At 34.8% G+C, this 17,146-nt stretch overlaps 1 protein-coding gene across 2 annotated transcripts; it reads right to left on the reverse strand.

Annotated features, from left to right (window-relative positions):
• Nucleotides 1-1,423: 1,423 nt before the first annotated feature.
• Nucleotides 1,424-15,481, reverse strand: neil3 (nei-like DNA glycosylase 3). 2 transcript variants are annotated; one of them, XM_059027562.1, is made up of 10 exons: nt 15,170-15,481; nt 14,541-14,656; nt 12,818-12,952; nt 11,597-11,810; nt 10,902-10,976; nt 7,574-7,740; nt 4,710-4,879; nt 4,204-4,627; nt 3,760-3,934; nt 1,424-2,145 (listed from the first exon to the last, which is right to left on the reverse strand). In XM_059027562.1, the coding sequence occupies exons 1-10, from the start codon at nt 15,278-15,280 to the stop codon at nt 1,963-1,965; spliced, it is 1,770 nt and encodes a 589-aa protein (XP_058883545.1). In that variant the 5' UTR covers nt 15,281-15,481; the 3' UTR covers nt 1,424-1,962. The 2 variants fall into 2 exon arrangements, with proteins under 2 accessions (XP_058883545.1, XP_058883542.1); XM_059027559.1 differs by having other exon boundaries at nt 14,541-14,659.
• Nucleotides 15,482-17,146: the final 1,665 nt, after the last annotated feature.

Here is a 17,146-nt window from a genome sequence, read left to right on the forward strand (position 1 = left end):
CTCCTTTCTTTTTTATAAAACGTTTATAAATCAGTTTTATAAAAGCAATAAGGCACGAGGGCATGGGTTGTGCTGGATATTGTCACTTCTTGGTTGGTTGCAGGCACTCGATTGCATCTCGTGCCAACAACGCACCAAGAAGTGGCAATATCCAGCACAACCCATGCCCTCGTGCCTTATTGCTTAAATATGGATGTTATTATAATTTTTGTCTTTACCTGGTTTTACTTAATACTTTGGCCACATTCTATTTTTTTTTTTATTTTGCATGCATGATTATACATAAGTATGTCTTTTTAATATTGACAGTATTAGAGACATCCAACACACAGAAGCCAGAAGATAATTTGTACTTTGGAATAAACCCTGATAAATCTGGTCATTGAATGTTTGTTTTACATTGAAAGATTGTTGGTAACCTATTTCTTTCTATTCTCCATTTACCTGTTGCAGGTGCTGCATGTAACAGAGCTTCAGGATTTGACCAGTTTCACTTCATGGTCTACAACCCATCAGTTAATCAGCCACTTCAGTTGGTGGTGGATTGTATTTAACATTTATTTCATAGTAAAAGATAAATAAATGAAGAGAGAAATCATCCTGCATTTAATTCTTACCACAGAAATAAAAATTGATTGTCTTATCCAAACTGCAGCCACCATTTGCTTGTTTGACACAGAAACTCATTCAACACATAAATGGTCTGTTTGCAATCCATGAATAATCAAGCCTTTTGAGGAAATAGTATCCGAGTATGTTTAGACATAAAATACACATTTGTGGGTTAATAGTTTATTGAATCAATTATGTGGCCACAATTTGTAGAGATTGTATTGTTTTAAGACTAAAATGTTACTATTTTGTTAAATAATGGAAATGTGGATGCTGAAAAAAAAAAAAATCTATAATAAAAGTAACAAATATATATATATTGGCTTTTTTTTAGTACTTTAGAACATTGCATATACCGTACATAATATATCTTACAAAAACGATACATATTTTGTGTAGCAGTAACTTTTGCTTATCTCAGAACTGAACATATTTTAAATACTTTGAGGGGAGAAAATAATATTTTCTAAGGGTATGTTGCAAAAGTTACTGTAGGTTTTACAGAAAAGTGTAATTGCACTATGTAGAAAAAATCTGGTTTGACATTACACAAATATGTTATCAATGTTTTGTTTGTTTTAAGAAAACTGTTAGCCTGTTTAAAAAAAAAAAGAGAGATATGGGGGCATTTGTTTTTTAATGCTGGGCAGCGGTGAATATTAATACTGTCAGTACTGTGTAGTGAAGTTTGAAAAAAAGGTATTTATTAATTTAAACTAGAATAAAGTAATTATTGTGTTAATGTTTTATACAACCTAAGATACACATTAGAAAACGCTGTCTAGAATTGCATTTTGCTAAGAGTTCACAGTAAATTTAAATAAACTATTTATTTAAAGAACATGATACATCACACTAATCAAGATATTCCAAGCAGCCAAACACAAGTTTTTCCAACGACATCAGTTTTCCATGTAGCAGTTAGAACACAATACAATTACAACATGATGCACAAACATACAGAATACCTGATCACTAAACAGAATTTATACATTTACAAGAAGAGTTTATATCTAAAATAATCATTTGGACTAAAACAGCATTGGGACAATCAAAATGAAATTATGCCTAAACAGAACCACTTATTTATTCAAAAGAAAACAAATCTGTTTTTATAATACTATGTAAATAATATAATTCTATTCAGCATTGCTAATTTCAATAAAAACAAAGACTATGAAATGAAACCAAAATGGCACTTCTATCTTTTAATTATTATTTGAATTGGTGAAGTAGTACTGTAATTGAAAAATCATCTTGTATTTAAAATGCAATACCCATCACTGAGCAAGCTCAGGAGAAACAATTCAAAGCTATTTCCATGTTTTTCTGTTTCAGTTAACAGCGTTTTTAGCATCCAGGGATTATCTTGATTCCTGGACCATTTTCTGCCCACTGAAAAAAGTCACATTGTTTGTTCTTTCCTAAAGGGCAGACATAAAAATTTCGTCCATTATTTGGGCCAATCTTCAGAACTGTTCTCATGAGGCATCGTTTTGCATGATTACAGGTGGGGAAGTGTGAATCAGCCCACTGTGAAACAAACAAACAACATATTAGCCTTAATAGTACAGATTAAACTACAAATATGACTGAGAAAAAACAAATATCCTCCAAAGCATAATCAATGAGGTATGTCATATCAGATTAAATAGTTTACACTGTCCCTACACCCCCACTCAACCTCTCCGCTCCTCCTGCACTAGAAGACTGGCTCTACCTCCTCTACGCTCCCCTGCCTCCAGAGCCCGCTCCTTCTCCACCCTCGCCCCGCAGTGGATGAATGACCTTCCTACAGATGTCAGGACTGCCCAGTCCCTGACCACTTTCCAGTGCGCTCTCAAGACTCACCTCTTCAGACAGCACCTGTAGAACTCCTCTTTGTTTTTTCCCTCTGGACACTTATCACTCTTCCTTAAATGCCCTTTACTTGCTCTTATCTGACCCCTATTTTACTGCATTTAATCCTGTACTTTAGAGTACTGTAATCTGTCACAAGTGTTATTTAATCTGTAGTATTTTGTATTTAATTATATCCTGATGTAACTATCACTGACACTGTTATCTGCTCGGTTATTGAATGGTATTTTGTTATACTTGTACTTGTTAGAACCAAAGTCATTGTATTTTTGTCTTGCTCCTAATTGTATTATTACTTGTACTGTGATTCTTGAAATGTATTTTTGTTTACGACTGTAAATCGCCCTGGATAAGGGTGTCTGCTAAGAAATAAATAATAAACATGAAGAAAAACAGAAATTTGAAAAAGACTGGCATTGGTACAGCGAATCCAGTGAAAATATTAATTTCTACTGGAAACCTCCTGCATGTTATAGAGGTAACCATTAGGTCTGTATAATTAATAGTCAGAGGTTAAAAGAATTTTGCACTGGAACGGTTAATGTTCACAGGACACTACCTGTAAAGGAACATTATTATTATTATTATTATTATTTCTCAGCAGACACCCTTATCAAGGGCGACTTACAATTGTTACAAGATATTACATTATTTTTACATACAATTACATTATTTTTTACACATTATGAAAGAATCGTACTGTAGAAAACTGTACCAGAACCTATGTCAAAGCATGTGGTCTGTATCGTATCATAATGTGGCAAGATGCTGCATTGAGAGGGTTATTTTTTTATTCGACAACATTCTTATTGGAACCTAAGTAAGACAAATCAAAGGATACAGCGGTGTACCAAACATTAATAGCTCACGGTTTACTGTCTGTAGCTGTTACATGACCTCAATATGTCTGCCATATTAGGTTTGTCAGAAACACGTTTAGCATGCCATTTCCATTAAATCCTCACTGCCTCAGATGGTTTCTGAGATGCAAGGATTTGACACAGGCAGTAGCAACTGCTAAAATAAAAAAAATAAAAATAAAAAAGGCAGGCAAGCGTTAATTGGATGACCAGTTCTCAATATACTCTAAAATAAATGCTCCATGTAGGGAAATCAAGTGGTCATCCTGTAGAATTGTTCAAAGTGTCCAATTTGGTATGTTGTTTAAAAAAAAAAAAAAAAAAAAAATCACATTTTCTTTTTTTAATTGTTTGGCAAACCCTGGAAAAACACAGTAACAACCACGATGCCAAAACTACCTTACATATTCTGAGTAGCATAACTTACCATGAAAAATTCACATTGGGTTTCTCTGGGTAAAGAACAAGCATAGAATTGTCTCCCTTTGTTTTCTCCATCCTTCTTCACAACCCTTAGAATACTGGGGCGATTATGTGTAGCGCAGCATGGACTTCCATGACTTAACAGAGCTGTTCCATCTGTCATGTTAACACGAGGCTCACTGTTACAAATTAAGATGTTAATTATTATTATTATTATTATTATTATTATTATTATTATTATTATTATTATTATTAACATCCCCTGTATACAAAGCAAATCTTAGTAAAGCCACATTTTGTTTTTGTTTTATACATTCACTGAAATAAAGGGTCTAAAAGAGATATATATGTCTTCTACTTAGGACCTCAAACCCATCTTTACATTTGTATGGAAATAGAGTTCTCCTACCAAACAGAACACAATACACAATTTCTATAAACAACATACCTGAGTGTAGAATTGTGATTGCCAGAATGCCCTTTAGTAATAGAAAATGAATTATGATCAGTTTTCATTTTCTTTTGTGGCTGATGGTATAAATCAGATTTGTCCTTGTCAGACACTTCCAAGCTCTTTTTCCTAGAGTTTGAATAATTAGAACTGGTCTTCCTTTGATTAAAGTTATGCTTATTGAAGCTGCTATCTGTGATGGAAGACCCAAAAGATGAAGTTAAAACATTGTTAACTGAAGAAGTACTTTGTGAAGGGGCAGATTTACAGCTCAGATCTGTAAAGATAAGTGTAGAGGTTCCAAATGCAGCCTTTCTCTTAACTTTAAGATCCACTTCTGACTTGGTAAAGGCATTGCAGGGGAATCTGATCAGGTCTCTAGTGAAGGCAGATGGCTCCTCAGACATCTCCACTTTGGGAACTGTAGATGAAAAACATTGTGTTTAATGTATTTTTGTCTATTAACAGTATTCAAAATGATGTCTCTACTGTTTTGTTCTTACTTTCTGGTCTTGACGTCAAACATGCATTGCATGATTTAGCAGTGGGCTTGTTTATCAAAGTGCAGAGTGCACAAGTCCATTCTTCCTCCTCCTTTTTGGCCACTTGATCCTTAGACTGAGTACCTGCTCCATAAGCCCAAGCTATTAAACTATTTCTGACTGGAAGTTTGCTGTGAAAAAACAAAACAGCAATAATAATAATAATAATAATCAACAACAACAACAACAACAACAACAACAACAACAACAACAACAACAATAATATACACTGTGCATAAGGTAGTAATTCTATTGAGTTTCTGGTGACATAAAAAGCATGAGAGTACCAGAAACCAGAGACAGAATGACAGCCTGTCATGTACAGTTTTGGTGTATATTATTTGTTATAATTAGGGCTGTCACTCGATTGCAATTTACTGATCGCTTAATTTACGGGTATTAGTTGATTAAATCGGTAGATTAATCCGTCCACATTTTTATAAAGGTAACGATCTTATAGCGGCTGTCCTGCATAGTAATACTTCTAAATCAATAAAATCTAAAAAAAAAAAAAAAAAAAAAAAAAAAAGCAGCTCAATGGGAATTTGGTCTTTTTAAAAGCATTTTTAATATTATTATTATTTATTTGTTTTATTTTTTTTAGTAAATGTAACAAATTTTCATATAACAACCGTTCATTTGGGCCACTGTCAGTCACCTGAAGACACAAGATAGCTGAGCTGAGTTTACCATTACAGCTACGTACTTGGCTTCCTGTACTCCTTTTTATTGCATCTAGCAAAACCTGAGACACTGAAGAGATTGTCGTTCTGAATCTTGTTAGAGGGACCCGAGAATACTGTAGCTATTGACAAGTGATTGCTTAACATGCTGTTCTAGAAAGTATCAGAGAAATGAATTCCACATAATTACCTTGTAACAGGGCCAGGAGCCCTTACATGAAAAGAGGGCGGGGCAAAGCCCTGCCATAAAATGTGGGTTTTTTGTATTTGTTTATTTTAGAACGGGGTACCCCTCTGCCCATGTGCAATTTATTATTTTGTATTTGTTTTGTTGTTGTTGTTGTAGTATTATTATTATTGTTATGATTTATTTATTTATAAATATGACAGCGAAGCTATATTTTGTATTGTTTTGCAGCGTGGATGGGAAGCCCCATCCGCATTAAAAACCTTGTGCAGAAGGTGACCATCTTCCGAGTTAATTAATTGTTGATAATCGGGAGATGGTCACCTGCATAGAAGCCTGCAGCTGTCTGCACTCGGGGTGAGTGTTCGGAGGAGTGAATGAGAGCGAGAGTGTAAGAATTAAGAATTAAGAATCAAACTAAATATAGGAACAGTGAAGGCAATTGCCCAGCCTGTCCTATGGTTTTTGGGTTCGATATTTGTTTATTTAAAACCTTTATTTTGCTCTGTGAGCAGTATTTGTTTTGTTAAAACCTTTTATTTTTGTGTTTGTTATTTAAATAAACGGTACATGGCGCGTCTTTTGCCCTGCCGTACTTGCTTCTTTGTTTTCTTCCTGCACCTGGCCTGACGTCACCACACAGCCATCCCTGTCACATACCTCTATTTGAGTAACTGGTGCTTCACCGTGCCTCTGAAAGCCAGTTCTTGCTTGCTCATTGTGATGTATTGTATCCCTACGCTTCTGCTTATCCATTGGAACATCAATCTGAGTTTGTCCTGAAGTTTTGAGTGTTACAGTGGCTCGCAAGTGACTTTGGGAACACTCGTGTTTTTGTGCTGACTTCGATAGACATCCTAGACTGCTGTAGCCACTGCTGTTCTAAATCGCCTTTTCTGTACTGAACAAAAGACCAGCAGTATTATTTTTTTAAAACTGACAGCTACTGGTAACCACAGATACCTTTAATAATTTAAATTTTGTGGTGAGTATATCCCTTCCCTTCCTGTGTCGGTTTGGGTATTTGTGATATATGCCTCCCTTTTTCTTCTTGAAAATGGATTCGTAACCAAATCGACTACAATGCCTCCGTTGTCTGATGACATTTTTTTTTTTTTGTAAAAAGTCACTCGAAATATTACTTCAGCGTTCTCAATATACTGTAATTCTCAATTACTCTCTATAATAAGCGATATTGTGCAAAACTCTGCTATTCTTCGCTTACCCTAGCATATTTATGTCCCACCTCCACTCACTTATGATTGGACTGCCGCAGAGAAAATGCAGTTCTATTGGTTGATTTTATTTTATATAAAAAATTAAATTCTGCATGATTAAATTGTAAAAAAAAAAAAAAAAAATGAATCTGCGATCAACTCTTAGTTGATTAATCAGTCTGATTAATCTGTTAATTGGAGCAGCCCTAGTTAAAATACATGGTGACATAACTAGCAGTGCATTTTTAACAAATGAAGTGTTGAGAATTACATTGGAAAACAATTTAACAAATCAGGAGTAGAAAATGTTCTTGGCTTTTTTGGAGGGTTGAGTTAGATGATATGCTCATCACTCAAGAGCCTCTGCTTTCTGAGGGCCACCAGTTTACATAGCCTAGCATCCCACGGTGGCTGAATTAATTTCTTACAGCATTTATGATGCTTACTATTTTGCGTTATTCTGGTCTTCCAGACTGAAGCAAAACTGCAGGCCACTGTTGTTTGCATTGGTATTGACTGTTTTGTTGAGTTGGAGGTACAGTACTGGTCATAGTTTTATCATCAACTTTATTATACAAGAGCTATCTTTTTATACACAGGTCTTGCGCCACCACCATGTATACTGTAAAACACTGAAGTTTAAAGGAAAATGATCTTAATAATAATAATTAGAAAAAAGGTATTATCTAAGAGATATACTGCATTCAGTTTAAAAAAAAAAAGAAAAAGAAGCCTTACCCAACATTAACCTGGCATGGGTTTTCCTTTTGGCAGCAAGAACAAAAGTAGGTCATTCTGCCATTCTCCCCAAGTCGACACACAGTGATTTGTCCACTGCACTGACCACAGTTAGGGCGCTTGTATACTTTATAATGTTTATAGAGTGCACAACCAGTCTTACGGCACTGAGAAAACAAATTAAAAGGGCATCAAATAAAAGTTATCCAAAAACTGAAAACAAAAGCATGTTAATGATCAAACAGATAATGCTGTCATTTATTTACATTATGTATAATAGTGACCATTTTTGCAATACTGTATGAATATATTTGTAGTTTTTGGTGAAGAAAGCTAATTGAGAATTTCTAAAACCAATATATAAACCACAGCGAAGGAGAACAAAGACAGCAACTCCAGTTAAAAATCAAGTCCATATCCACACAGAGTTCTCAATAAAAGTTGTAGTCTTTACTTTATAGTTTTAAAAACTTCACAGCAAACATAGCTAACACGTTTTAACCCATAGATCTTCTTCAGAGCATGTCTGCAGCCGCAGCACTGGCAAGAACTGCTGCATTCGCTAGAACTTGTGCTACGTAATTCATAAATTTTAACCCCAACAGCAAACACGAAAAAAAGAGAATTATTTCCATGTGAATAGGGCAGTGATAACGTAGTTTTCAAACCTTGTTTTTTTTTTTTTCTCCTTTGGACAGTGGGATTGATTTTTTATTTTTTATTTTTTTTTATTGTTATGTTTACACTGGAAATTCATCACATTTTACACTTTTTTTAAAGCATTTTAACTCAATGATCGATAATCGTCATTAGAATTTGCTCGACAATCGATGTCAACGTCAGGGTTCGATTTACAACACTAATATATATATATATATATATATTTTAGAAAGCACTTATGTTTTCATACTACAGCATATGTAATTGTCAACAATGTTGCGACCATACAGTTTAATTTACTGTCCTGGTCTTAAAATGCCACAACATCCTACAGTACCTTTGCTGAAACAGATTTGTATCTACAACCATCAAATCTTAAATTTGCCAGTACTTTCCATTGAACTCTTCTGTAATTTAAATATTCTGTCACTAGAGGGCACTAATACCTTCTTGTTAGCATGCAGCTACATCTTTCTGTAATAGCAAAATGCAAATCCATCTTTCACAAAGAAAATACCCAAAACACCAAAACAAAGAAAAAACAAACTTAACACATTTTCTTCAAAACTCATTCAAAAGTAGTGCAATAATAACAACAACAACAACATAATATAAGATACAGTTAAGTTAGTATGTCTGTTGGTACACATTAAAATACAAATAAGTATTACATTTTAAAATTAAAATCAATAGCCCATTAGAAAATAGCATGGATAAATTAAACGCTGCGATTGGCATAACAGGATCGCATGACTGTGCAGTAAGAATTGTCTTATGCACAGCTAGGGACGAATCATCTCTCAAGGTCAAAGCGCATCTGGGTCAAGATCTTAAAACATATATACTTCTCACCACCACACTAGCAGTTAAGGACTTCAGAACACATAGATTTTGAGCATTTTTAGATTTATTTCATAGTCAAACACTAACACAAACACTTTGTTTAAAATCTCTTCGGACGTGGCGACTTTTCCTGTAGAACCCGGGGATTAAGTACTAAATTCCGCCAGCTGTATCTGAAATTGAGGGTGGAGATCGGTTGAGCTGGATCTTAACAACGAAGGGTCTGTGCGGCGTATGACAAAAAAAAAAAAAAAAAAAAAAACCCTAGGTTCATATTTAACTTTTTATACCCTAGGTATAAAAAGTTAAATTCATAACTCTAATTGTAGACATCAGTGCGTATTATAATGCAGTGAGCAGCTTTGCTCAGGTTGACTGATGACTGATGTGACATTCTGCACGACTGCCTTACCAACTGTCTAGGACCGGGTTTCTCAACCCATGGCTTGCAATCTAAAATTCTGTTGTCAGAATTGGTGAAAGAGTCGCAAACATAATGTGAAAATAGATAATAGTTTATGCATTATGCATTTATTTATAATTATTATTTTAATAGATGCTGCTAGTGCTAGACCGCATGTTAACGGTGTGCATACTAATAAAGTTATTTGAACAGCAGCAGGTGCCACTGATTAGCCAATCAAATGCAACATTCTATCATTTTATTATAATCTTACAGTGGAGAGTTTGGAGTGTCTTGTAGTCAGGGAAGTGGAGACATTTTTCAGCTGTCCTGTTGCAAATAGGAGTGCTAGTGGGAATTCTTCATAATGTGAGAAGGTACGACCCTGCTTACTTAGTTTGGGTTTTCGTTTATTGAGGTACAAAAGGGTGAACAGGCCACAGTGTGTCATCTGCAGTAAACTGTCAGCAAACGAAAGCCTAAAACCATCTAGGCATTTGGAGACAAAACTACTTGATAAATTATTATGGATATACTGTCCAGAAGCAAGCATTGTGTGCCACTTAACTTTTTTTTACATTTCACAATGTGGTGTGCAGCACATTGTGAAATGTAAAAAAAAAACACACACAGTATCACAGAGGAGCTAATTTTACCTTCCACTACTGACATGTGCACTGAATAGGGCAAAAAAAATTAAAACAGTGCCTCTTTCCAATGATACAGCATGGAGAAGAATCTGTGATATTTTAGAAGACATCAAACAGCTAATTGTCTTTCAGAAAGTGATTGTTTCGCTTTACAATTAGACAAATCTACAGCTCCATTTTGCTGATTTACGTGAGGCATGTATGGGATGGTGATTTTCAAGAACAGTTCCTATTTAGTGCAGATAAGCGTACTTCTATTAGTGCTGCTGACATATTTGGTGCACTGGATAATTACTTTTAGTCAGTGGGATTGAGCTGGACTAGGTGTGTTGGTGCTACAAGTGATGGGGAAAAGTTGTGCAAAGAATCCTTTTGAAAGCTCCCAATGAAATGTGAAACCACTGCTTCCTGAACAGGGAGGCGTTAACAGCTAAAAGACATGGTACCTGAGCTGCACTTCTGGGTGGTTGAAGGCACTGCAATCACATACTATTGAGGTCTTACCACACACCCTCTCGTGGGTTATTGCTTGCATATCTGCTTTAGTTCATTTTCTTATTGTGGCAACACCCCATGTAGCTTGTTCTGCTAGATTATTTACATGGTGACAAATATGTGGATGTATACACTGCAAATATGAATTTAATGGATTAAATTATAAACAATACTACCTGCATCCTGCAGTATTTATGGAAAACATAAATTAGGAACAAATCAAGATTTTCCTAAATGTAATCAGAATTACCCACCCTAAACTACAATATTACTGTACCTTGTAAAAAAGAATGGTAAAATCTCGGGTCATTTTCACAAGATGGTGGATCTGGTCATCTGTCAAATGGCCAACCTATAAAATCAAATATGAATTAATTAGTTACTTTTGGTAGCTTGCACGTTAGTCAAGATGAATATTTCATTCAATATACTCCCTGAAATGTATTTCACCAGAAAATTTCTTCTACTAGTAAGACCTGGCCAAGATGACGTTAGACATACACACATCAGCCAGTAAAATGTTAAATCAAAACCATTATCTGCAAGTTTACATAAACAAAAAAAAACGGTCAAACATTATGTACAATAGGAACAGCTTTCTGCAACGTAATAATCAATTATTTGCTTAAAAATCATGTAAAGATACCATGTTACAGAGATTGTAGCTCGATCTAAAGATGGTTCCAAAAACAGGGAGCAAAGCAACTAAAAGTGTGTGTGTGCCTAGACTACAAAATGCATAAATTACAGAGACATACATTTATAAGCACTGGTACTGATTTGTTTAATAATTAAGATGTAGTTTACCCAAAATAGCTTTGTACCAATGCTTCATTCTATTACCGGACAGGGATGACCAGCCAGACAGTTCATAGAGATGACAGTGATGAGTTAGAATATCTTAAAGGAATTTGCATCAATTTAGATTTGGTTATTTAATAGCATTTTTGGGGGATATCATTTAAAACTTACTTTGACAGCAGGATGCAGGCCACTGTCAAAAAGGGCTTCATTTTTGATGATGTTCCCCACACCTGGTAAGACTGCCTGATCTAGCAGCACATCACACAGCATACGACCTCTTTGCTTTCTAACCTCATCTTCTGCTCTGGAGAAACTGAATTTAGGAGAGCAAACATCCAAGTCCTCCATACACCTAATCTTCTGTTCACACTCAGCTGTGAGCCTGCAATCAAAAAGTACACCAAGGTCAGTTTTATAAGTCAGCTCTGCAATAACATACTATTGATTTCATTACCAGATTCCACATGAGTGGGTGCTGTATTTTAACCAGAAAAAAAAAAAAAAAAAACATTCAAACTGTCTTCGGCAACATGATGTGCTTGCCACCAACTTATTTTTGTGTGAATGTTATGAATGTGCTTCATATGTACTGTAATACAAAGAGTGAAAACTATTAGATTCACAAAAAACATTAACTATTCACCCAGCCTTTCCCTATACTAGATCAGGTGTTGTTTACAAACATTGAAAATGTAATTAAATTACTTGTTATTAATTGAGAAAGTTGTTAATTTGTTATTGACAGCTGTGTACTTACTATGAAGACACTCATGTCTATTCACTTGATACAAACAAAGGCAGATAATTCAATCTAAAAATTAGGAGGCTAACAGAATCATAAAGTACAGCTGTATAACAAATATGAAGACTTCACTGTCTCTGTACAGCAGCCGCTTAAAAAGACACATGACCTCAATATGGCAGCCATCACAGGTTAACGTGAAGGGGTTTCCAAAAGCATTCAAAAACTGAATACAGTATGAAAACATTTACAATTAATCTGAAAACTATACTTTAATATTAAATAATTCCGTATGGCAATACAATTGGGATTGTAAAAAGTAAACACAAAATAGTGCCGGGTCTGTTTTCAATCACTCTGCATACAATTGCATGGATTATTTCCCCCTAAACATAAAACATTGTATTCATGTTTTATACAAACATTGTATCTGGTGCTATTTTCATGGTTTGTTTTTGACCTGCTTTTACTGGTGTCAGTAAAATGTAACTTTATTTTGCCCCCTTTCTATTGAGCACACGAGACAAACAGAGTGCAGATTTTTTTTGCTGTGTTCCACAGATTATTATCCTCTTTGTTTGCTGATTCTATAATACATTTTGACTTACAACGATATAAAACAATACTTTAAAAGAAAAAAAAATCACCTGATATCTACAGTTGAATCGAAAAAGAACACAACGTCATTAGTCAACTGGATCTCCAAAATGGGTGGTGCGCCACTTCTGTCCTTTCTCTCAGATGGGTTGATACGCATAGAGCCATTCATTCCAAAATGTACTCTGGTTTTCAGAGAGAGAGAGAAAAAAAAGCAACTGAACATTCTGGTAGCTGTGAATACACATGTTGCCTGTAACCCCAATTGAACTTACAGTAACTAGAATATACCCTCTATACCACAGATATGGAACCTTATGAAAAAAGGAACTGGTATATTCTGCTTGATCTGAATAGTAGAGCTGCTTCAGTATTTCATCTCATTTTCTCAAATTTAAAGTAAATTCTGCAGTGCCCAAAAAGACAAGCTACGTACAATAGTATATATTCATTCACTTCCCTTATAACAAATGCAGACAAGAAGTCTGCAGAACAGAAATATATTTGTTATATTTTTATCTTTGGACTACCATAAACTAGTCACAGCAAAAACAAACCTAGACATGAGATTGTAATTAAATTGTTTTTCATTAAAAAAAAAAAAAAAAGCAATGATCCGAGATCCGATTGCATGGCGAGCATTCCAATCTGTCCAGCACAACCGGACAGTGGAATGTGTTCCAATCATTTTGTAGCATGACACAGACATGAATCCTCACCACTGCCAAGCCATCAGTAACAAGTATAATTATAACAAGTGGATCTCTAAATCAGCACGTAAAACATGTAAGTGTGACACACAGACTCTATATACCTCCATATTATGTTAAACTCAATAATGTGCTAAAGAATATTTGCAGCAAGTTTCGTTACAATTGGACAAGTAGTTTTCATCTGTACTCTGCTCTGCCAACATTATTGGGACAGCTACTTTTATTGCCCCTTTTCAATTACTCAGACTACTGTCTTCATACCTACTAGTACTAAATATCTTGGTATTGCTGAATAGATCATCCAAAAATATGCAAAACATTTTATTGAGAAGGACATCTTACAAGTGTGCAATCATTAGCCAAAATGTTTATCATTTACTATTAATGCAGATTAACTGGGTGGGATATTTTCCAAATTTCCCACAAAGAAATCAGTTTCTTCAATGAGGACTGCCAAGGCTGGCATACAGCATTGTATGTAACACAGTACATGTCTTGGCAGTCATCACTACAGAAATCCATTTTTGAGGTTTATAGAAGGACAAACAGTACACCCAGTTATCCTGTGTTGGTACACTAGTACATAAATGACATTCAGTATGCCACTGCACTTCCAGTATCAGTAATAGCAAGATATTCAGTAACTAAGGGTTCTGAACATGCGCCTGGCAGGGTTGTGCATGTAAAAATATAAGTGTCACACACAGACACTCTCAAGAACAGAAAGACAGCATCCATGTTTGAGATTTCACAATGGACCAAAATCCGTTGCGTGCAGTATAAATGGTCAAGGTAGCGACTGGTCAAGGATACAAAAACTACAGTAAAATAAAGAATCGGGCTTGGAAACAGTAAATGCGTTGTAAAAAAGCTAACTTAAATAGTATTGCTTTAAAAGAAAATAGGGGGAGTGGGGCGGGGTGCTGAGAAATTATTATTACGCTGTAGTTGTTTTATTTGAAAATAATACCCTTATATACCTATAAGCGTACAACTATCCCGTTCAGCAACAGACTCAGCATTATTGTAACAAGGTGAAGTGTGGGAACAAAGTACTGACCTTAATGCTTTTTGACCAAAGTACATGAACAGCTCTTTGCCGAGAGTCTCCACTCCCGTGAACTGGCATCCTGTGAAAATGTGAAATGAACCTCGCTGGGAACCTTTTGGGTCATTCTGCTGTGTACACAAAAATATACAAATACATTATCTATCTATCTATCTATCTATCTATCTATATATATATATATATATATATATATATATATATATATATATATATATATATATATATATATATATATATAATGGTCTGGAGTTTGGAGAAAAGAAAATCGATAGTGCAGCTACTGGTAAAATCTGCTATCTTACCGGTAGTATCATCTCTCTGTATCTATCCATATGAAAGTCCACATATTGTAAGATAAGTCGCCAGTTCCTATATTTAACATGTTGCTTGTTGATACGCAAATGCATTAAGTCATCATACAGTAAATTTGCCGGTACTACTGGCTGCTACAAAATAAAAAATAAAAACAATAAAATAAAAATGTAGACCAGACTTCGATACCAACTGATTTGTGAATTATTAGCAAACTCGAGTAGACGGTGAGACGTTTGTCTAGTTACAATTTTAGTACTGCTGTACAAGCTGATGTACCGCTTACAGTTACAGATAAGAATTCTTACCACCACTGAAGTTGACAATGTGCCTTTTCTAATCTCTTTCACTTTCTGTCCTTTTTTCACTTTGGCGCGAATTTTCTCTCCGTTTAAGGTGCAACCTGGTCCTTCCACCATATTAATTATCGTATTTGTTTCAAATATCAAGACAATTGCAGTACAAGCTCTGCTCGGAACTGAAAATGTTTTTTTAAAAAGCAAATAAATGTAACCCGCGGAATGTTTCAAACTGGCGCTGGCGCTGTGACATGCACATGTGACAATGTTTTCCTGGAGACCAGGAGGTGTAACAGGGTATCGCTGCGGACTGCAGGCTCATCCAGCATACCACTGCGTTCGCAGCTTCTAAATACGTCATAATGAAGCCGAGCTCGAGGGTAGCTCATCCAGTGGCCAAACACAAGACAATTTCATAACAAAGAAGTCAAGCATCAAGAAAACGAACAAATAATCCCACTGATAATTTCAATGAATATTGAATTCACACACACACACAAACACACACACACACACACACACACACACACACACACACACACACACACACACACATTTAACTATGTTATTCTCCTTCATCCCAAACGCAAATCTATTTTTTGTAGGATAATTTCAAAGTAACATCTGTACTGTTATATAAACTATTTTTCCTTAATTCTTAATGCCAACGGTAATTATAAACCAATTATTAACCCTACAAGTACATGGACAGAACAAGAACTGTACCGTTGATCTTTCTAAATTTAATTTACTGCATACATGATCCTTACAGTTTATTATTATTATTATTATTATTATTATTATTATTATTATTATTATTATTATTGACTGAAAAATGAATCAAATGGGGAATAGGAATAATAACATTTCTATGCAGGTGTTGTACACACAGAGATACATGATGGATACGTGCACAACACTGATCTCCAAGGGCCAGAGCTGCAAACCTTACAGATAGGTTTATATTTTTAACTCCTAAAGGCATAGAAAAATGTTAAATTAGTTATGTATACATGCCAACACTTCCTGGTATATATTAATGTAGCTCCAATTGTTGCAAGATACTTCATTAAACAATAATAACCAACAGAGAGTTACTTCACAGATTTTACAATCTCCTGTTAATGTTCATTTATTGATCACACAAAAAGCAAAACCATAAGACACATACATTTTGAGGATTAGCTCAGCTCTCTATCTATAATTGCATTAGTACAGATGTAAAATCTTATCATAGGCTTGTCTGTTTTTCATCTCTTGTCTCAAACGAAGAACAAGGTCCATCAAGGAGCCTTTAGAGTCAACTCCACATTCCTTGCATAGGTGTCTGACAGCCTCCACCTAATATTGAAGAGGGTATTGTATTCTAACCTTAAAATGTAAAATAAATAATTACCAGTGTTATTAAGTGAATATACACCTATAAATAAAGCATGATAAAGCATTTGAAGCAAAATGGAAAAAGCTATTTACAATTGTCAAAACTTCAGGCTACGTTAAAAACGAAGTCTACTTAACATATCTGTCAGGAAGAGATTACATTTTTTGAAAGGTTTCTGCTGGATTACTACTTGTTATCCATACTGGATGGTTGAGTTTTTCAAAGTATGAATGGGAATGTTATTATACCTTGAGTTTCAGCAATTCATCTGTAAAAGTCACACTGAAAAAGTCACAGAACACTATGATAGCATCTTTAAATTAATCGTCAGAAGTGAAGAAAACAACTTAATATTTTTAAAACTTATTTTCACCTAAAGTGTTTGGCTATGTCTTTAATAAGCCATTGCTAGAAATAGTCAGTAACTGTTTTTTTTTGTTTTTTTTTTACAGATATTTGATCTATGCAGCAAGCTCATTTTTTTATTGTTGCAAATGTACTGGAAAGTAATCAGAGTTATGCATTGCAACAGTTGCACAGTAAGGTCACAAAGTGACAAAGTAGCATGCATTATGATTTAAGAAAAACAATGCAATACCTAATTA

The sequence above is a fragment of the Acipenser ruthenus genome, chromosome 1, assembly GCF_902713425.1.
Source record: "Acipenser ruthenus chromosome 1, fAciRut3.2 maternal haplotype, whole genome shotgun sequence".
Classification (NCBI taxonomy): domain Eukaryota; kingdom Metazoa; phylum Chordata; class Actinopteri; order Acipenseriformes; family Acipenseridae; genus Acipenser; species Acipenser ruthenus.

What these genes read in the sequence shown, in the direction of transcription:
- neil3 (XM_059027559.1), bottom strand. Translation starts at nt 15,280, where the DNA reads ATGGTGGAAGGACCAGGTTGCACCTTAAACGGAGAGAAAATTCGCGCC. An exon ending in TTTGGTCAAAAAGCATTAAG is followed by an intron (nt 12,953 to 14,540) that starts GTCAGTACTTTG and finishes TCTGAAAACCAG; the next exon opens with AGTACATTTTGGAATGAATG. An exon ending in TTACCATTCTTTTTTACAAG is followed by an intron (nt 7,741 to 10,901) that starts GTACAGTAATAT and finishes TTGTTTTCTCAG; the next exon opens with TGCCGTAAGACTGGTTGTGC.